This window comes from Ambystoma mexicanum, chromosome 2q, assembly GCF_040938575.1.
Source record: "Ambystoma mexicanum isolate Mex_15411 chromosome 2q, UKY_AmexF1_1, whole genome shotgun sequence".
NCBI lineage: Eukaryota > Metazoa > Chordata > Amphibia > Caudata > Ambystomatidae > Ambystoma > Ambystoma mexicanum.
In genome coordinates, this window is record NC_090924.1 from 675349683 (window position 1) to 675372418 (window position 22736).

Consider the following 22736-nt stretch of genomic DNA (forward strand, 5'->3'; position numbering starts at 1 on the left):
CTTCCTTAGCCAGGCAGTCACTGGAGCCAGGCATTTTGTGAACGTTCTGGGGGAGGTCTTGAGCCCGAAAGGAAGAACCGTGAATTGGTAGTGAGTTCGCCCTATTACAAAGCGTAGGAATTTCCTGTGTTTCCGACACATTGGAATATGGAAATACGCGTCCTGCAAATCCAGGGACGCCAGGGAATCTCCCTTTTGAACTGCGCGGATCACCTCCTGCAGAGTGAGCATCTTGAATTTCAGGCTCTTTAAGAACTTGTTGAGATCGTGTAAGTCTAGAATGGGACGCCATTTGTCGTTCGGCTTTTTTACGACGAAGTATCTTGAGTAGACTCCTTGACCTCTCTGTGATGTTGGAACTAATTCTATCACGCCCTTTGCTAACATGAGTGTAACCTCTTGTTGCAGTACCTTCATATGGGACTGAGCGGTGAACGCAGGTGGAATTTGCAGAGGGTTGTGTTTGAATTGCAGAGAGTGTCCGTTTCTTATGGTGTCTAGCACCAATTGGTCCGTCGTTATCCTTTCCCATTCGTCGACATATGCTGAAACTCTTCCCCCCAGAACGGTGTGTGGTATGTCACTGCTGCTCTTTATTCTGCTCGTCTCTCGACGACGACGGGTATGATGGTCGTTTTCTGGAAGACTGGAAGTTTCGTCGACGGTTAGCCGATTGTGAGGCACGTCCGTATCCCTGGGAGGGGTAAGCCGATCTGGCAAAGGATCAGTCTCCAGAAGAGAATCTTGAATTACCTGAAGCCCCTCTAAAGGGACGAAAAGACTTGTAACTTCTGCCACTCTGGAGGGCACCCAATGAACGTGCCGTGTCCGAATCTTCTTTCATCCCTTTTGGGCCTCGTCCACCTTTTCACCGAAAAGAAGGTCTCCCTCAAAGGGCATATCTAAGACCTTGTATTGCACTTCTGACCTGAAGTAGGTGCACTTAAGCCATGACTGTCGACGCAATACCACCCCATTGTTGACTTGCTTGAAGCCTGACTCAGCGAGATCCACCGCGATGTTTATTGCGTGATTTGAGGCTTCCTCAACCTCTCGGACCAGTAGCATCGCTGCCTTTCTCTGTTCTTCTGGAAGATGGTCGAGCAGCGGAGCTAGTCTGTGCCACATCTCCCTATCGTATCTGGCCACAATTGCCAGAGAGTTTGCGGCCTTTACTGTGGTCGCTCCCACGGAGAGCACTTTCTTGCCAAAGGCATCTTGGCGTCTCGTTCTCAGGAGTCGTCGTGCACTTGTGCTGTGCCTTTGCCTTCCTCGCTGCTGCCGCCGACACCACCGAGTCCGGTGTTGGTTGGGAGGATAAACACTTCTTTTCTAGGCGTCCTTTCACTGCTGGTTCTGAGAATGGGTGTCTCATTGTCTGCGACCCCTCTTTCCATACATGGTCTAGTATTGGTATTGAGAACACCGACCTCCTCCTCTTGCCCATGTGGTCGAACAAAAAACAATCCTTTTTCTGTTCTTCTTGGGACAGACCAAATTCTTTGCATGCCCTCTCCATCATAGAATGGAATGACGCAATGTCGTCCGGAGGGGATGGGTGAGCTGGGCTTCTGGGGTTTTCCAACTCCGCCTCTGACTCCCAGGTAGGATCCCTGGAGGGAGATAATGAGATATCCGACATGGCTCCCCTGTTAGACTCCGAATCTGGTAGCTCACCTTCCTCCTGTGCCAGTGTTGAGACTGGCGTGCGTGGGTGCGTCGGTTGACGGGACGGGCCCGGCTCGTCGACGAGTGACTGTGGCAGGCTTGCCTGGGGTAGTCGCTGGTCCAACGACTGCAACAAGGACTGAAGCGTGGACAGAATATCCAACGACAGAACCGATTGAGGATTGAGGAGGGGGCAGATACCGGTGTAACGGATGCCCTCGACGACTTGTCAGCCGCTCGTAGCCCTAGGTCTGCCGGGCCGGCAACTCTCTCGTTCTCGTCCTCCGAGGACAGCAACATAGCTTGTTCTTGAAGCAAAGGCTCCGGGGGGGTCGGGTCAAAGACTTCAGGCCTCCAGTAGGAACCCCGTCAACGAGGCCCTTGTCGACGGGACGGTGGATGCCCCCTGAGCCAGTGGCAGAGAGGCGGCCGATGACTGGACCGCCGTCGACGAAGACTTCGCAGGTGGTTTCGGCGGTCCCGCCTTCTCCACACTGTGCCCGCTTTTACTGGACTCTCGACTCTTGGTCGATCTGTGATGATCGCCAGAGGAGGGTTTCCTTTCCTTCTCATGCTTTTTTGATGAGGATGATTTCTTTGCCGATGAGTCTCTAGTGGAGTGACTTCCAGACGACTCTTTTTCCGACGGTCTAGATTTCTTCGGCGGTGGTTCCAACGAGGCCGCGCGGCGTGATGTTTTCGCCGACTGTGTGGATCCCACCTCCGAGGGGGGGGGGGGGGGGGGGGGGGTATGCCCCCGCTCCATCATTCAGCCATGCCACCAGGCGTCGGTTCCGGTCTTTGAGGGTTTTTGGAGAAAAACCCTTGCATATGTCGCATGTATCCACCGAATGGTGAGGGTGGAGGCATTATATGCAGTCCATATGTCCGTCCCCCTCGTAAACCTTTTTTAAGCCGCATGTCGCGCATGGACGGAACAGCGCTTTACCTGGCACAGAGGACATTATTACTAGAAGTCCAATGACGCAACCTAGTACAAAACAGTAGGACAACACGAGGAGATCCCACTACTTTGGAGACGGTTGAAATCTGAAGGGGAACAGCGGGGGCGGGCCGTCTTATACGGGGACGGCCTATGGAGCATGCGTAGGCGGGTCCTAAAAGGACGTAGATAGGACACAAAAGTGTCGGAAGGTTTCCTATTGGGAAAGGCTATATATGTGTACCGAGGGGTCCCCGTTTGACGACGGGGAATATTCTAAGCATGTGAATCCATGAAAGATCAAATGCTGGAGAAGATACGTTCACTTAATCATCAATCCATTGCCCAACCGTCTTACGATCAGAGCCTTGAGAGTTGCTCTCTTTGTCGGCTGGACAGTGTTTTGGTGACATTGCAATATCCATATCTCTAGGTAGGGTTACGAAGGGTGCCAGTTTCCGCATGGTAATTTCTCCCACTCTATCATATCTGCCTGTACTGTCAGTCTGCCCATGTTGCTCGGTTATCAACTGATCGTCGTTTCAAGGCAGAGCTTTGTGTGGATCTGTTTCGATAGTTTGGTCAACTCTCTTTTGTAATTTATGTTATATAGTGGCCATTTTCTTGCTCGTTTCTCTTGAGACAAATTTCCATCTAAAACTATCCAAAGCTTCTTTTTAAGGTAGCGCTATTTTGATAGAGAAAAGTGTATTTTTAGCTCTGGTGTTTCTTTATCCTGGGGTATTTTGCATTACCTCTCTTATCTAGGGGGTTAGATGAAGCGACAGCTGTTGCATTCCCGCAAAAGAGGGTCCATGTTACGCTGAGCAACTTTATTCTCTTGAGATTCTGGCTGCTCCTCTTTAGCTGGAGACGTTTGAGGGAGACAGGCTTTTTCCAAAATGTCAGCCGGTGAAGAAGTCTGATCAGCTTTTTTTTTTTGTTCGAGAACCAAGATCATCTATTTGGCCGACACACATAAACCCTTCAAGTACCGATTCTAACATTGGGGCATCATCTAAGTCGCAGTAAATTAATGCCTCGGCCTGAGTTAACCCCATCTGTTAGAGAGAAATGTCTCTTCTAGGGAGGTTTTTACCTTCAAGGAGTTCTATATGCTGGTACATTCTTTTTATGGTTGCATGCACTTCTCCGATACTCAAGGTTTTTTCGATTGCCTCAGTTTTTAGTTCTTTCAGGACTTCTATATTTGCATTTAGAATTGTTGCAAAGTCAACCACGGCTGAATTGCATTTTGCCATTTCCATGGTCATCTAATTCAGGGAATTTGAGTGAGTCTGAACTTTGTTTTTCAATAGCTCAAACACATTAACCAACAAATTTAGAACAAAACTCAAGGTAATGTGTTAACCTTTTCAGCTTCCAAGTGTTCCTCTTTGAATTTAATGTTGGAATGAAGGTCTAGTGATGTTTTAGGTTTCCTTATGTCCAAGGCTTCGTTGTCATGGGTCTTCACGGTGTCAGTACTTTCCATAAGGTTTTTTCTGAGGTCTGTTGTGTTACATGTTCCACATGAGCCATAGAAGTTACATATGTTCTCTCTCTACTACCTAAGATTGTAGGGAGGTTTTAGCTTTCAGTGTAGCTGCTGTGAAAGTAGAATCCAGGTGGTGAATTGATATAGGTCCTAGTTCAATTGTGGCATTGTCTTATGGTGGAGTACTCAGTTTGCAGATAAAGTTCTTGACCTCTGATATTTACAGAGTTCTCCATTGTAATTGTTCACCGGAATTTTCACAAAAATGATTTGCTAGAGTACTCCGATTTGCTGCATTATTTTGGGTGTCTGATTACAGCTTTTCTCAAGGGAGGAGGGATCCAATTCTGGAGCCCTTTAATCATCCTGTATCAAGTTGCTACCTAAGTTATACGAGTAAGGCATGGTCAGGATGTGTATGGGCTTTTAGACTTTCATTTTCCTTCTTTACCTGCTGTATGACTCACGGCTCAAAGGCCTCTGTGGCCTGCAGTCGCCGACCTCGGAGGAGTCAAAGAAGGATAGACGGCGCACGGAAGAAATGCATGAACAAGCCGTTTGTAATGTGGAGGAACACCCCATTTAAAGACTGCCGGAATTAGTCACAGACGCGAAAATACAATTGCTAAACTCAATGAAGCTGAGCTCACTGTGTATGATATGCGTCGATATGGGCAGATTAAAAGAATAAATGTTCATATTCTGCTTCGGACCCGCCACAGTTCAAAGGCAAGCAGCCTGCACTCACTGAGCCTGGGTTGGGGGGTGAGGGGTGCACGCCTTTGAGACGGGGCGTGCGAAGGAAGGGTCCAATTTGATTGGGGAGAGCTGGTAAAACTAACCGCTACCGTCAAAGGGGAGGGTGCTCAAAAAGGCTCAAGAAAAGAAAAAAGGATCCTCACGATCAAGTGTTTTCGCAGGTGGACACGCTGAGGAAAGGAAAGTCACCACAGTTAATTTGGAGTCTAGAAAGCAGGCATGCTTATTACTTGCCTCTTTCCTGTGCCTGGTGTAGAAAATCCTGAAAGTGGTACACTGGGTCAGGTGTCTGAGTCAAGGCATTACCTGCAGTCCTGGCAGACACCGATTGCACAGACTGCAACTCTTCCAACTCCAGTTTCATTTTTCGGTCATCCCATTTCTATTTTGCTTTGATCTTTCGCGGCAAAATAGAGTTCGGTCTGCCCAGTCACTCAGATGCAAATAAAAGCATCCAAAATTAAAGCAAATGCATACTTTGAGGATCTTGTTTTCCAAAAGGCCATGTATGGGGACTGGAGCCACTTATTTGAGAGAAAATAAATTATAATCTGCCAGGAAGAGACATTATTCCAAGGTAAAGATCAGTGTCTCCACTCAGATTAAAATGAGCCAAAGCTCACTCTTTTCTGGTCCAGGGGCAAGGACGTGGCATCCCAAAGGATGTCTGGAACGTTACGACCTTCCAAAAAGTAACCAACTATCCATTCTTGTGTTCTTCCTTAATGATCATACCCCCAGCACTGAAACCCACAAACAATTTTGTTCATATTGTACACATGAGCACAATTAATTCTAAGCAAATACTTTGCATTGTGAATTCCCGTTTGTGAAAATCTGAATATTAACCACAAGATAAAATGTATGCCCCCTTAACAGATCACACATTCACACTCCAAATGTCCTTTATTTTCTGTACATATAAACTACAAACTTACATTATAATACTAGCATTTAGAGGAAAATTAGGAAATCCTACATTTAAAGTTTAACAGGTTATATTTAAATGTACAGAAAGTGGGAAGTTTGCAACATGTGACAGATATGAGGAATGCTGTATATGAGCCCTTCGTTCTTCAATAGTAGTTCGATTGATGAACAGCCAGGAGTTTTTAGCACCTCATATTTATTTTGATGACAACAAAACTATAAAGAATGAAAAAACTAGCATTCGATGCAGTATTCTCTTTGTAAAATAAATACCTTTCTTAGTTGATTGGTGAAAAACAAGGTCTGCAATAAACTGTTCATATAACAGGTTGCCCCTTGATTCTTCAGTCCAACATATCCTGTGTGTTTCTTGGAATCCCATCTAAAAGAAGAGGTTGATAACTCAAATGATTGTCAATGTGACTAACCGAAATATAGAAAGCAAGCAGGAATAGTCAAAAACAAATCTGAAAAGAAAAACTGAAGACCACTTTGTAAGTACACATTGCGAGTCTTCAGAATTACAGGTCAATTAAAATTTGAAAGCACGCACTGATCAATTCAGCTTGAGGTATAGAGGGGCATCATACTGCTTTTCTAAATGATTCAGAAAAAGCACACCATGTTTCCAATTCACAAGCAAGGTATTAATAAGTTATTTTAAAAATCAGAGTAAACAAATGTAAACCCTGCCAAAATGGGTTCCTATCCTGAGAATGCTGAAACGCTTAACATAAAACATTTTTTGAAAAACAAGTTTACATTCAGTTATACTGGTGGAGGATTAAAAAACATCCACTTCAGTCAAGGGTATACAAGTCATTAAAGGGTTGTGCTGCCGTTAGTAATTTTTGTTAAGATATCTAAAATCTAATTTAAAAGCAACGCAACTGCCACATTTGCTGTAAATGGAACATTTAGGGAAAGATGCAGAGCAGACACCAGTCCAAAGGCCTTCACTTATACCACTGTACATTCTGACAAGAGTTTGTAGAGTTTGTCAAGGTGCAATACTGACAGACCACTATCTAGACCGGTATTAAGCACTACCTTGGTTGGCTCCAAAGGTTACACAGTCTTCACTACGCATGGGATTTTATTAAAAAGGTCGAAAGGAAAGGGGCCAGATAATTACTTTATTACAGCAGGTAAGAAAGCATCCAGATGAGAAAAGCTTAGCCCATTCCATGCTTTGATATGGACCAGCATACCAGAGGCTTTTCATTAACAACTTGAGGAATTGTACACGGAGATCGTTACTGGCCTGCTCTCAGACAATCCGAATGCTTAGAATGCAGTCAACTACTGACATTGGCTGCAGGGGTGAGAGGCAGGAGGAGGAACAGTGTGATGTTGGTTTTTGTGAGGCAGACGGGGCAGTGGGAGGAGTTGTGAGTTTATGTGAGACAAGTATTGATTGGTGGGTCTGGTGGACAGCATCCTTTAGGAACGAATCCTTGGTGTTGCCAGTTTTCTTCCCGTCTCCTTCGTCGCCGGCTGAAAGGACTCTGCACTCGCTGGATGTAGCTAGAGCGCTGAAGTTCTACGTGGACCACACAGAGTTTTCGGAAGACATCACAGCTGTTTGTGAACTTTGGGACTGTGAATCAAGGGAAGGCTCTCTCGAAGACTTCCATTTCCAGATGGCTCTCCGGCTGCATCATGCACTGTCACCGGTTGGCAAACCGACCGCTGCCCAGCCGTCCGAGAGTCCATTCGACCAGAGCGATCGCTGCTACCACGGCGTTCCTGTCTGGTGTGCACCTGCTGGACATCTGCAGGGCTGCGACGTGGAGGTCGACGCACACCTTCACAAGATTCTACTGCGTCGATCGGGACTCCAGGGTCGACCAAGCAGTGCTGTGCAACCTGTTCGCTTAAGGTGAGCCTGGTGAGGAGGTAAGAGATGCTTAATGTTGAGTTGTTGTATTGCTTAATGTTGAGCCTGTTGCCACCTCCTGTGGTTGTGCATGTGTGTACTGCTATGTATTCTTTTATTCATGAGCATGTGAATCCATGCCAGACCCCATGCTGGAGAAGGAAGAAGTTACTTACCTGTAACTGTTGTTCTCCAGCATGGGTCTGGCATGGATTCACATGCGAACCCTCCCGCCTACCCCTCTGCGGCTCTTCACTTGGTCATACTGCCACTTTACGTGCTACCAAATCTGAGGATGGCTGCCAGAGGCGGGGCTTAGGGAGAGGGCAGTTATTGGCTGGGGGCAGTATGACCCAGAGACCAGTGATTGGTTACTACTAAGAAAGACAGATCATAAACGAAACTGATACTGATTTTTTTTCTATACCGAGGATTCCCGGCCTGACGGGGAATATTCATGAGCATGTGAATCCATGCCAGACCCCATGCTGGAGAAAAGAAACTACGTCGCGGCGACTGAACACCCGGCACTGCACTTTTTAAACCCCAAAAAAGAAAAGCAGCAACAGCAGGCAAAGCACTCCTCTGAAGCATACCCCCACCTGGGGCGGTTCTAGAAGCGTGAGATTTGTGGATCATAAGCAAGTGGTCTTCCCCTCTCAAACAAGTGGTATCCCAGGCCCTGGGTTGATGAGTAGCTCACCAGGAGGATAGAGGTGTGGCTTTCTCTTGAACAAAGGCACTAAGGAGCACTACCTGAAGGTCGGCACTTCCACAATGCGCAAGACCAGTCCTGTCCTCTCACAAGGGTCCTAGAGCACTGTGGATTCCCCCTGCCCACCAACCATAGAGCCTCCAGTCTTGGTGCTAACACCTCATATTACCTGCAACGGTCCATGAGCACTACTAACCAGTAAATACTGTGCATTAAATAAACTGTGCATAAGGGACAACGACTCCTTATACCCGCACCCCCTGTGAGACATGTCCTCGGACAGACCCCCCCTGAGGATGAGCCCTCCCACATTGCGGAACATCCACTGAACCCCACAGACGTCTACCCAGCCACGTCGGAATTCACACAAAGGTCTGGACGTTTGGACCTCTCCAGCTCCAACTAACCCACACCACTGCTAAGAGGGTAAGGCCCCCGACTACGGGGCATGTGCCTCCTCTAACTTGACTCACTTTATGGACGCTAAAAGTAAGCTCACCAAGTACATCTACGCCTCCCCATCCCCTCTCCCCCTAGACTCCTGCACAGAGAGAAACAATGTCGACTGAGGCCGGAGCCGCCGCCACTAAAGGAGACATTGCCGCATTGTTGTCCGAGAAAGAATCTTGCGCCCAATTTAGGCGGTAAGATCGACAGGATCACCCAAAGAATGGATAACTTCGAAGAGATTAGAAAGTGTCGAGAACAATCCGGCCTCAATTGACACCCTTGAAGCCCAAATGGACTCGAGAATTCGTAATATTGAAAGGAGGGAGGAGATGCGTCTAAAAATGGACGATTTGGAAAACCGAAAGAAGGAACAGACTCCCATTTTTTGGAATCCCAGAGTCCGATGGAGAAACTGAGGACTCACTCAAAACCACAATACACATCATAAAAATCCTAATGGAAGATAAGGTAGACGAGCCCAAAACGGAGCGATCCATAGGACGGGAGGGCCCCCGGTGGACCACGCTCTGTCCTTGCAAGATTCCACAGATACCAGGACTGGAACAGGATCCTAGCCAAGGCCAGATCTGGAAACTCGCTCACGTTAGGAGGTGCCCAAATCACCATCTTCCACGATCTATCCTCGCTCACGCTGGCATTGAGGCGCCTTTGCAGCCCCCTGACTATGTGGCTCAAGGAACAGGGCACAAGATACAGGTGGGGATACCCCTTCTCCCTCACATTTGAACACAGTAGCACAAAGATAATCCTCCGATCCGAGCAGGAGATCAGGGATTGCATTGCGCACATTCTTGAGGCAGCCCCAGAGGGGTGCGAGGGAGGCGAGCCTGAACAAGCGGAAATGCAATGGGAGCTTCAGGGCCCCAAAAGAAGACGAGAGAAAGGATCAAGGAAATATAGACGACCAAACACGCCTGAAAAAGGAAAATTAATGGGATCCTCATAAACCTCGCAAGCCAATTGACTGAAACCAGCGTTTGAAAAGTCTAAGAATAGGCATCCACAGCCGCAGGGCATTAGGATCACTGGCAGGACTATGGCTCCCAGCTGCAAAACTCCCTCCTGAAGTAGGGGGGAAATGGACATCTGAAGAAAGGGCCGGAGGGCGCACGCAACGTTACACCTTTGTTTTCTTTTCATGGTTAATGTTGAAATATATGATGTTCGGGGTAGGGGGGACGGGAGCGGGGGACTCATTTATATGTTATAGTATACTCGAATGGGACCGTGAGGCGACGGTCTCCTCTGGTGGTCCGGTACTGGACTAAACATTTCCACCAAGTCCGAATCGGACACCATCAAGGTGCTGAGAATGGCACACCTTCAGTGTTTGGGTTCACTTGAACACCATCGACTCAGGGAGGGGGGGGGTTGGGGAGGGAAGGGAAACGAGAATCTCAAGAACAGTAGCACTAACATCTAAACAAATTTGCAATACCACTGACAGCGAAGGACTGAAAAATCAAATATTGGTCAGGTCACCTGAAGTGAGCGACCCCACAAAGTTAACCAACAATGGCAACCCCTGATCATCATGGGGGAGGGGATTTGCTCAGGGTCAGGACTATTAATGTGAAAGGCTTGAACTCACCGACCAAAAGAACCTTGGTCCTCCGGGAATTTCGCAGATCTAACAGACATACTCTTCCTACAGGAGACCAAGTATGCTAAAGGCGAAGAGCGGAGCGTCCTGGGGAAGAGGGGAGGTCTGGAGTTCTGTGGTTCGGGTCCGCTCAGGAGAGGTGGTGTTGGAATCATAATCAGAAAAGTAATCAAATTCGAACTGGACAAAACATAGTCGGACGTTGGGGGCTGTACACTCATAACCGGGAAAATAGCAAAAGTACAGGTAACTATTGCCACTCTATATGCACCTAATACTGGACAGGTCGCATTTTTTGAGAAGATGATCCCAAAGATAATGTTAGAAGCTACAGGGCATGTCATCCTGGGAGGAGATTTTAATCAATGGGCCGACCCGAATAAAGACTGGAAACCGGGTAGACCTGAAACGAGACACCAATACAGGAGCGACCGCACTGAATTGGCTGCAATGATGAACTATGACATGAAGGATGTGTGGAGAATTATGCACCCCACCGCAAGTGGTTACACCTTCGACTCAAACCCCCACCATACATTCACGCGTATTGATTACATATACCTCACAAGCGACCTCACTACCACTACACACCATTCAGACATCGTCCCGATAACTTGGTCCGACCACGACATGGTACTGGCCAATATCAACTGGGCGGACCTACCTGTTAACGGAGAGAAGTGGCGGTGTAGCGAGACTCTTTGGAAAGATCTGGTTTTCAAAACTACCATGGAGACAGAAATCAATGATTATTTTAAAATGAATAACGATGGGGAGGTCTCCAAACAGATAATATGGGAGGCGGGGAAGGCCACATGGAGAGGTATATTGATAAGAGGGGTCCTCCAAGAAAAGGGAGCGGAATATCTTAGAACAAAGGTTACGGACCGAAATATGTCAATTGGAGGCGGAGATAAGGAAAGACCCAGAGGTAACACCTAGACAATGAAAATAGCTCAACAAATAAGGGAAGAACTATTTTTGTTGGAACATTATCAAATAGTACGCAAACTGCAGTTTTTAAAAACAGAAATTCTATGAAAAAGGGGACAAGGCCGACGCACTATTAGCAGCCAGGCTCAGAACAAAGCTGAGCGCAAGGTAAACAAAATGCTTCATTACCCCGCCCCTTCTGCCCAAACCCCCTGTACCATCCCCGAATCCTTTGCCCACTTATGAGAATCTATATACCTCTGAAATAATCTCTGGCCAGTTAGATATAAACTCGTACTTATCCCCGATCACCATGCCTACCATAACGCATGCAGAGACAGAGCTCCTCGATTCCCCTATTATTAAACATGAGATCCAAGAGGCAATTAAAAGGTTGACGCTGGGCAAATCCCTGGGGGAGGATGGTTACACTGCTGGGTTCTATAAAACTTTTGCTAAGCAACTGACACCCTTCTTAACGGAACTATTTAATGAAATAATGGAGTCAGGCATGGCTCCAGACTCCTTTAAAAAAGCACTGATAACAGTGAGACCCTAAGTGTTGTGGATCGTATCGCCCGATCTCCCTCCTCAATCTTGATGCTAAAATCTACGCGAGGGTAGTAGCTGCCAGATTGGAAACATGAATGCCCCGTCTATTCCAAACAGACCAGGTCGGGTTTATACTGGGGAGACATGGAGGTGACTCCATGCGTAAAACACCTCATCCATGCGGCCCATAACCTTCCCAACGACCCTGTTCTATTGTCAATAGATGCAGAGAAGGCCTTCGATAGGGTGGAATGGGAATTTCTGGGAGCAGTCCTGCAGAAGGTTGGAATAGGCCCAAGAACTAGAAAGGGAATACGAGCAATATACACGTCCCCAAAGGCAGCGATATTTAACAGAGAATACTCCAGAAGGTTTGAACTGAAATGTGGGACTAGACAGGGATGCCCCCTCTCTGCAATCCTATTTGCACTTTCGTTAGAACCTCTGGCACAAAAGATGAGCGCAGACCCCTTGATAGAGGGGATGAAACTAGGACTAACAGAATACAAGGTAGCTCTCTACGCAGACGACATCCTCCCCCACATATCTAACCACTTAGAATCCGTTCGTCAAGCCATTAAATTAATGGACGAATATGGCCAGTTCTCCGGCTTTAAAGTGAAGACCAAGTCCATTTTGTTCCCCCTTCAGGGAACTTGAGGTAAACGACACCAGGTTTCTCCCGCTGGGCCTTAAGATCGAACATGCTACATTACAATACCTGGGCATTCAAATCCCTAAAACCCTGAGCAACCTATTTGAGGCCAACTTTCCCCCACTCCTCCGGCGATTCGCAGCAGATCTTAAAAAAATGGGAAAAACTCACAATCTTGTGGCTCGGCCAAGTTAATGCAGTCAAGATGGTATGCCTCCTCCGTTTTCTATATCCCTTCTAATTGCTACTGGTGGAAATACCAAAAGAGTTCTTTATTGAAGCCAAAAAGGTCATGGTAAGATTCATATGGCAGGGGAAGAAAGCAAGAATTCCATACAATACGCTAACCCTCCCCAAAGACAGGGGACGGGTTGGGCTCCCCGATCTGTGGACCTATTATAAAGCCACACAGCTGTGCGTCCTGATCCCACACCTTAGGGAGCATAAAAACCTCCAATGGGTACAAATGGACAATCACTATCTCTCTCCAGCCACAGTATCGGAATGGCTATCGACTCCACACAAAAGGGTACAACGAAAAAGGACACCCCATCTTGAGCAGCATATGGCGTACAGGCAAGGAAATGTGCAAAATCACCACCTGGCCGTCCCCGCTCAGTCACATATGGTCACCCGGCATAAACAACCATATACCTGACGTGGGTAGGTTTCAAGTGTGGTATGAGGCGGGCCTGGAGAGAGTAGGACAGCTCCAGAAGAAAGACTTGTTCATTAAACTACCAGACCTGACAGAGGCCTTGGGTATAGGCACCCTCTCCACATTTCAGTACATCCAACTGAAAGGGGTCTTAACGCAGGCAAAATGGAGAGACACTGAACAGCGACCTCACCCCGTTTGAGAAATTCCTGGACTCCAAATCGGAGAGGAAAAGCCTCATATCTGATGTATCAGGAATTAATAGTGGCTGGTGATGGATCAACGGAATCCCTACGAACAAGGTGGGAAAAAGACTTTGGGTAAGCGATACATCCTGATCTTTGGGAAACTCTGTAGAGCGGCCTCCAAAACGTCTTTATCCAGTCAATACAAGCTTTATGCCATCAAACTCCTACATAGATGGCAATACGACCCCTTTAGACTTTCCAAAATGTCCAAACAATGAGCGAAAGATGAATGGACCAGAGTGAAGGGCTTGACCCCCCCCCCCCCACCACCTACCCTAGGGCTCTCCAGGTAATTAAATGGAAGTCTACAACGGTGTCCGGCAAAAACAAATGGATCAATCTGGCCACAAACATCTACCTAATGGAGACGATAACCGCCTCTCTGCACGGCAAAGCCGCCCAATGTGAAGCTCTATGGATGGACTTTTAAAATAAACATCTCCCAACAGACGCCGAGTCCCAATCGGAAGAGCCCGCTGGGTCATGATGAAAACGCTATCCCTGACAGAAACCAAGGGAAGGGAACTTGCAATAGGTGGCTCCAGACCAATTAGACAATGGAAATGTGAATAAAATACTTTTGAAGTCTCTACGCGTTTATACTATTCAACAGATGAGTGCTCAATCAAGGAAGAGAGGGGGGGGGTAGGGGAGAGGTTGGGTTCCTTAAGCTGTGATGGACATACCCTAATATAAACAATCCAACATTTGTTGCGAATAGCTTTTGATACAATGTATATTGTCTTTTTCATACAATCGTATGCTTACAACGGTGTTAAGTGTAACAGGTATAAGCCACCAATTACTTTCCCTATATGGGACACATTACATTTTCAACTTCTAATTCTTCCATCTGTGAACATACTTAGACTTTGCACTATATACCTTCGCTCCACTTATATAACCGTTAAACAGGCTGACCTGATCACACAACACAATTTAACATATTTCCACTATTTCTTAAACTAGACTAGCACTCCATAGATTCAGCCACACCTTGTAGGACATTAGCAGCATTCACATGTGCTAATTCTCCATCATATTGTTTACCTATACATTACTCGCATACCGTCTCCTACGTCAACTGCGTACCCGCGGATGACGTCACAGACGCTTAATCTACATGACCATTTAGTCCCAGCATATGGACAGCGCGAGCGCACATAAAAATTACCACCCAAACAGGTGTATATGAGATCTTTGGTCTCTTAATTCATCCTTTTTACATTTCTAGCTTCATTCCAACATAAGCACAACATTGACGTCGCACGTGCGCGAGTGATGTCATAAGACTTAATTGACATATATAAGCAGAGCCGCGGAGCAAGCGGTCGGAAAGCTGCGCTTCCTGACTGCTTCTCCGCTACAGATCTCTGTACAAGCAAGTAATTTTTTTAAACAAAACCCAATTTTTTCCTGCACATCTCCATTTTCCTTTTTTAACATTATGTACTCCCTTCTCTGTTTTACTCCATCAGGAGATAGAAATCGGCTTTCATTTCATGAGACCTGGTTGTCTCTATTGAACAGAATAGAACCCTCCAGGGACCTTACTAGCTCCCAGCACTGGCACCAAGCTTAACTTTCAAGACTGTTGAAGCGTGAGTTTCTCTCCTTCTATCCTTCCACCTCTTTTTTTAAAAGAAAGGTGGATCACAAGTTAGCCTTCCCATTCACAAACTAAGTGTGTTACTTCAGTTGAAACAAAGCCCAAAACACCATGCTTTTTTGGCATATTTTGCAAATTTTAACAAGATGGGTTCTGGTACCCATATTACAATTACTCACATAAAAACATCTCTTACAAATGTTTGATAACTAGATGATTGAGATTTAGGCTTTTCCAGACAGCCAATGACATAAAGGACATGGTATCCATCCTAGACCATTTCTTGGTTTGAATACAGAATCTGTGTTGAAAATTAAGTTCTGCTTGAATAAGAAAAGCTACTTTATATAAAAAAGCTCTTTGATTATTAAGGTGTGATTTCCTGGAAAAATCGTATTGAATTTGATTTATTTTGTATATATGTTTCTTATAGATGCTTGTGAAATCCAATTTTGAAACCTAAGCCCCTGATGAAGAGAAAAGAATCTCGAAACGCGTTGGGCAACTAGAAAAAAAAATCAATAAAAATAGAGAAGACCATCTTTCTTTAAAGAAAACGACCCTTGGAATGTCTCCTCTTTTTTGAATTCTTACACATTTGAACTTTAAGAGACACTAAATTACATTGTTGAAAACCTTTTGATCAACTCCCTTTGGACTTGGCCGAGTCCCTCTCCCCTGCACCTTAAGTACTACTTACCGACTTTAAAAATGTATAATATCAATGCCTTATTGAATTTTGATTGAAATTTGGTGTGCAAGTGTACTTTGGTGTTTTGTAAGTGTAACAGGTATTCCATCATGTTTGTTTACTTTATTAAAATTAATAAAGCCAAATTAAAAAAAATAATGCAGGGGCTACTGGCGGGCCACAATCAGAGGGATAACCAAATAAATAATTCACTAGCATCCCCCTGCGTCGTGGATGAAGTCAGGCGCATATAGGCCCTAACTGCGCAGAGTGAGGATATCCCTCTTCTTCACCGTAGCACGCCCTAGGGACGCCTCGTCTGAGATGCTGCTACACGATCAGGCTGAGCCCAGCGACAAGATCAGCTGGGCTGGGCTGGCCCGCTGGTGGTGGTGCGTCCCCTCGTGACTTGTGTTGGAAACCACCTCCGGGAGACTCTACAACTTCAAAGTAGCATGCTTTCTTTACTGTTGCGAAGGAGCTTGGGATGGCACACACGCACCGCTGTGCCGCTGCATGCGAGAACCCTGCGTCGCACTCAATACACTAAATCGCCCCCCTGGGGGTGTGGGACTCACATTTGAGCCCCTATACCCAACATGTTTACGTGCATTAATCCCAAGGAAGGCAGAGCAAATCATAGGCAGCAATTCGAAATTTAGCCGGACTACCCTTAAGACACCAGACAACCAGGTTGCCGGTGAATGGTAGAGGCTGGAGCCCCTTCCGACAGGGGTTGGCGGCATCTCCCCACTGATCCACGCCTGGCGATAAAGTGTTGTACAAAGTACAGCCTATAAGAGAGTGCTTGCCCTTAGCCATCCGCTTCACTCTAACCAAGAGTCCCTGGTGGTGTACCCCCCCCCCACAGGCAGGTCACGCACGCCTCAACATAATGACGAAAGGAGCCGGCAAAAATCAAAGTTCAATGCATATGTTCACCTCAAATGCAGCTAGGACGACAGACAATGCAGGCGACGCGAATACAGAGCACAGTCGTACCCCCGAGGCCAGCACCGACTCCCGGGAACCCAACGAACTCCACCAAATAATGGAGTATATGCAGGAGGGATTTGCCACACTACACTCTAAGCTCGATGATATGAATGGCACAATATGCTCCATTAAAGCTTGTATGGACAAAACAGATACTAGCATTACTGAGGTTGAAAACAGTAGGCACTACCGAGGATGAGGTGAGCACACTTGGAGCCGACATCACTGCACTATCGAAGCAGGTGCAGAGCATCGGCAAGAAGAATGAGGACCTTGAGGCCAGATCTCACCGCAATAACGTAAGGATCATCGGCGTACCAGAAAACAAAGGGGTCAATGGAGGAGTTTGTGGAACAAACGATGATCCTGCTGGACAGCCCGAAGCAGTCACCGCAATTTGCCATCGAGCTCGCACACCGCACCCTGGCCCCAAAGCCTAAACCCGGCGGCCACACCCACCCCCCCAACCCACACGCGCTATAATAGCTCGATAGTTAAATTATCAGGACAGGGATGCCCTACTTCGCATTGGAAGAGCCAAGGGCGATTTGCTGCTGGGTTCCTGCAGGGTCCATCTATACCCAGACTTCTCTGCTTCGGTACAACAGGAGCACAAATAGTTTGTGATTAAGAAAAGACTGCGCGACAATAACAAAATATCCTGTGCCCTACCCTGCTAAATTCTGTATAAAACATGATGGCAAAGTGTATTTTTTCACATTTCCCCAAGGAGGCAGTGCGCTTAAATCGACAAACACTGGCCACTCTGCCTGCCTTCGCTCATTGACAAATCCTAATTGGCACATTTGGAAAGCAGCAGCTCTGGGTTCCACTGTTCTTGTGTCTCTGGCACTTGTCTTAACCCGACCACCCAGGCTACCAAAAAGTTGTACAAGTAATTTCATAGTGCAGCCTGCTGCGCTGCATCAGAAGCAGTGGGTGCAGAGCCCCCCGCGCCATGCAATGCTGCAAACGATGTTGGGTTGTTTATAATGAGGATATCATCTCTCTGAATGGGAGAGTGATGGGCAGGGCAGCTGGGAACAGTTAATAAAAAAGTGTTTGGTGTTTGAAATGTTTTTTGGTATTAATCTTGACTACAGCAGGCACAAATGTTTAATTGCACCCATCTAATGTATGAGACAAGCCTAACAATCTATTACCATATGCATAGCTCAGATGGGGATATTCAGATACACAACTCCGCATCCATCACAAGAACAGGATGAATGGGTAGTGAACCATTGCACTTAGCTGAAATGTTCAGGGTTAGGCAATCGTATCAAAATGCGGCGCCTGCAACTCTACCTCGAAAGAAAAGGCACACGTCCTTTTCCTACAGGAAACGCATGCACCGACACGTTCCTGTGAAGCCTTCGCCAAGCCCTGGGGCCTGCAGTGCTATTATACTACATACTCTACTCAATGCAGGGGAGTCATGATTCTGATACTCAAATCAGTTCAATACATATACACATACACACATTAGAGCCCTTATGGACCCACTGAGATGGTACGTCCTACTGCACAGGAAACTAAGCGGGAAGGAAGGAGGTGCTACTTCTTAACACATGGCCCCAACATGTATGTCCCCGATTTCTACATGGAACTACTGGGCATACTAGATCAATAGCCCCCAATAGCCACCCTCTGGGGCGGGGACTTAATAATAGACCACGATCCGGAACCCGACCCCGCCAGCCTGCCAAGGCTGCTCAGGTACTCCAGGGGCACTCGGGGACCTCAGGTTACTGGATGCGTGGAAAGTAATCAACCCTGGGGTGCAATGGTACTCATTACTCCACAGTCCAGGATTCACATTCCCATATCGATAGGTGTTATATCTTGGACACTATGACTGGCAATGTGAGCGGGGCTGAAATACTACCCAGAACTTTCTCTGATCATTCCCCGATAACACTGAAAATAGCCTTGGGGACAGCCCTCAAGAGCAGTGGGTGGCGGTTGAAGCCGCAATCTCGGCTAGACCCAGTGTTCGAAGCAGAGTTAACTAAGCACATTGACAAGTACTTTGAATTAAACAGAGGCACGTAGATAAGCAGGCTACACCGGAGGCCTTCAAGGCATATATCCGAGGGGCAGCTCCAGCCTCTGAGTCCAGTGTACTCAAATGTATACCTAGGGACCTACAGCGCAGTGAGACCGATCTATGTTGTCTGGAAGAGGAGCTAGCAGCAACGCCTAGTAATCGCATCCTCTGGGAGAATAAAACTGAGCTAGAGGAGTTCCGGCAGCACGCAGACAGGGAGGTGAAGTTCCTGGATGGTCCTAATCTGGCAAGTAGATATGGCGAATGTGAGCTACCTGGCAGGCTCCTTGCAAGAGTGATTCGTCAATCTCAGGGCAGCCACCATATCCCATCCATATTAAATGTTTCGTGGATACTGGTTCATATTTCAGAGGAGGTGATCTGGGAATTTCATGCATCTTATGCTAAACTATATGCCAACTCCGACACAGTGACCACTAGTGCCATAAACCGCTACCTTGACAGCCTTCCGCTCAACGTCCATGTCAGAAGACACCAGAACAGCCCCAGGTAGCCCCATAACCCATGAAGAAATCTCCCGTGCCATTGATGAATTACCTGCTGGCAAAGCCATCGGCCTGGACGGCATATCACTGGAATTTTATAAACACTTTAAGCTCCGTCTTGTCCCAGAACCATTAGAGATGTGGTCTGAATCCTTAACATCTGGGGTGCCTCCTCATACCCTCCGAGAGGCAGTGAACAGTCCTACTAAACCCTGCAAACCCGCTGAACAGTGTAGCTCCTACCACCGCCTCTCCCTTATTAACTCAGATATAAAAATCTTCGGCAAGGCGTTGGCCCTCCGCCTGGTCCCCTACATGACTCATAATAGACCCAGACAAATCAAGGTTTGAACCTGGCACGTCCACTCGCTGAATCTCAGGAGGCTATTTAACATTCTAGCACAAATAGACCCCAGAGCGCAGGGGGGGGGTGGCAGTGGCCCTAGACATACAAAAAGCGTTTCTCAGTTTCTTCGCAATGTATGTGGGCAGTACTAGAGCGGTGCAACTTCGGCCTTCTCTTCATCTCGTGGGATAACTACTATATAACATCCAGAAGCAAGGGTAAACACCAATAGCACCTTAACACTTCTAATCACAATATGCAGAAGGACCAAACAGGGCTGCCTGCTGTAACCCCTACTATTCGTCATAGTGATGGAGGTGCTAGTGGACGACACACAGTAAACATATGCACAGGGGGAATCAGACTAACAATGGCACCCAAATTCATTTCACTATACACCGATGCACTATTCATGCGCGACCCTACCACTCACTTGGCACCCATAACGCAGACTGTCAATGTGTTCGGAACCATGTCTACATTGCATGTCAACTGCACTAAATCAGACCGATTTCCCTTAAAGGATTGCACCTCCATCCCGCCGGATCTGATGGTTTCCTCTTGGTCAACATTTGAAATAAAGTACTTTCGGATAACGGTAACCCGTCAAAAAGCCACCGTTCATGCACGTAACCTCGGAGACTACCTACCCCAAATACACTCCAAATCCATTCCTGGGCAAAGCTCCCGATTACTGTAGCAGGTGGAATTTCGCTCCTTAAGATGCTAATCGACCCAAAACTGCGATATTATTTATAAATGTACCGCTGTGGCCTGGTACAGCTTTTTTTGAATCACTAGCAAGGGCTGTGAATGGCTTTATGTGGCATTCTGGCACAGTGCGTCTCAAATGGGATAATTGGCCATTCCTTGTGAGAACTGAGGCGTTCCGGGCCCACAATTTTAGAGGTACTGGTGGTAGTGCAGGCTCACTACATGGCCTATTGTTACAATATTGGTCCGATGCATGCCCACTTAAAATTGGAAAGTTATGCTGCTGGCACCAGAGACCTGCGTACACTAGTGCTCCCTCCACGCATCGAACCACAGGCAGACAAACCCAGTAACGGCTCAAGCATGGGAGAAAATGTGGAAGATACTGAAAAATCCCAGACCCTACAGGGCCAAAGCAGGATTGGCCACATTGGACATTGGAAGATGTGTATAGTCGAGGGCAATCAGTGAAATCTCTACAATAGGCAGGGCTACGCCTGGCAATTAAGCGAACATGGGGCACATTCCCGAAACAGCCCCCTGATGAACCCCTCTTTGATATTGTAATGATGGGCATCACTCACGGGGGGGATGTTGCTACATTGTATTGACTGCTGCAGGATCGTGGCTATGCACCATTGACGGGGTTAAACGAAGCCTGGGGCAGGGATCTGGGAGAGAACATTACAGATGAGAGGTGGGAGTCCATGTGTAGGCAAGCACGGGAGGTGTACTTACACAACATTTCAACTGATGCAGTTCAAGGTTCTACACCGCATCCACTATACCCCTGCCCGGCTTCACTGAATCTCAGTCACCCGCACAGCATTACAAGCGGACTACATAAATATGTTGTGGAGTTGCCCTATGTCGGAGCAGTTCTGGGCTGGAGTCTATAACACCTCGTCAATTATGCTAAATGCAGAACTCGGTCCCTCCCCAATGAGCTGCTTGTTTGATCAATTTCATGGCTCCCTCCGCAAATGGGGAAGTCTATGTTTGTTAGCTGTCAGATGTATCCTTTTGGTATAGCTGCGGCCAGCAGACCCTACTGTCTCCCAATGGTTGAAAGCGGTTGCGTGGGCATCTGACATGGAAGCACACTGGATGTTATTGCAACCATTGAACTCATATCCTATGGACATATGGGCTCCATTATGCAACCATTTGCTTTCCGCCCAACCCTCCTTCGACAATACTGATGAGTAGTCAACAATAGCATGGTGCGGTCAACAACCCACCAACATTCACTCTATACCGGGCCCCCCTCTCCCCTCCCTGCTGTGAAGCAGATGGTTCCATTTTCCTACGCAAAGTGTACGGCTGTATTGTGCAGTCAATATACATGTGTATGCTACTGACAAAACTGTTTTTGCTGTAATGTCGAACAGTAAAAAATAAAGGTTTAAAATATGAAATTTGAATTTCAAGTGCTCCCAAATTAAGGTGTTGCCCAGAAAAGTGCCACTATAGCTTGGTATTTCCACTCGTTCACTTCAGTATTCACAAAACTATGCTGCATCCGATTTTGAAGCTAACTTTTCTTTCAATTGCTCCTTGCCCTCCAAATACAGATACATCTTCATAGTCAACTTCTAGTGAGAAAGTGGCACATGGAATACATTCATGGGGCTCATGTCATTACATTTGTGAGCCAAGAGCTTAATCTGCACTAGGGCACGGCCAGACATAAGACTGCCTAGAAATTAAAGTTACTCACTGTAGTGACTTGAGTACTCCTAGTCCTTGGTCCCCTTTCCTCCATCCTTGTGGGCGTCACCCAACATGGGGACGATATTGAAAACTTGGCAACAAAAAATGGAGCTTGACATTAAATTTAGTGCAACGCGCGGAGGCTCAGCTCTGGGTATTGCACCGCCTGTGAGACCCCGCCATCTGGCGCCTCACCTCAGTCCCGTTTTAACACATCGAGCACTTTAATACCTGGTTATGATGAAAATTTTAGCCCTTGGCATATAAGCGGGGGAAGGTGAGTGGGACAGAGGAAAGGGGACCAAGGAATAGGAGTACTCAAGTCACTACAGTGAGTAAGATATGCATTACTCACCGTAATAGCATTTCAGCTTGCATCTGCTTAGATTCACATGCTGTGCATATAGTCTGACATCTAGTGGTAATCGCAGAGTATCACATTTCTTTCGAAGATCGAACACTATCCCCAACATGACGTGTAGTGTACCCAAAATCCCTCACGTGTCGAGGTCCCTCCAATTGTGTTTCTGCCGTGAGGGAGCATTATAGTAAGCGTGAGGACAGACGAGAGAAGGTGTAAGGTGTCTATGTTCCTTATA

General features: G+C 46.9%; 1 protein-coding gene across 4 annotated transcripts in view; it reads right to left on the reverse strand.

The window, feature by feature from the left end:
* USP7 (ubiquitin specific peptidase 7) overlaps window positions 1-22736 on the reverse strand; it is a 2259762-nt gene that overhangs the window by 1714694 nt on the left and 522332 nt on the right. For all 4 annotated transcript variants that reach the window (XM_069647850.1, XM_069647849.1, XM_069647847.1 and 1 more), the window contains exon 6: window positions 6072-6180. In XM_069647850.1, coding sequence (XP_069503951.1) covers window positions 6072-6180 — 109 coding nt within the window. The remainder of the gene's footprint in view (window positions 1-6071; window positions 6181-22736) is intronic.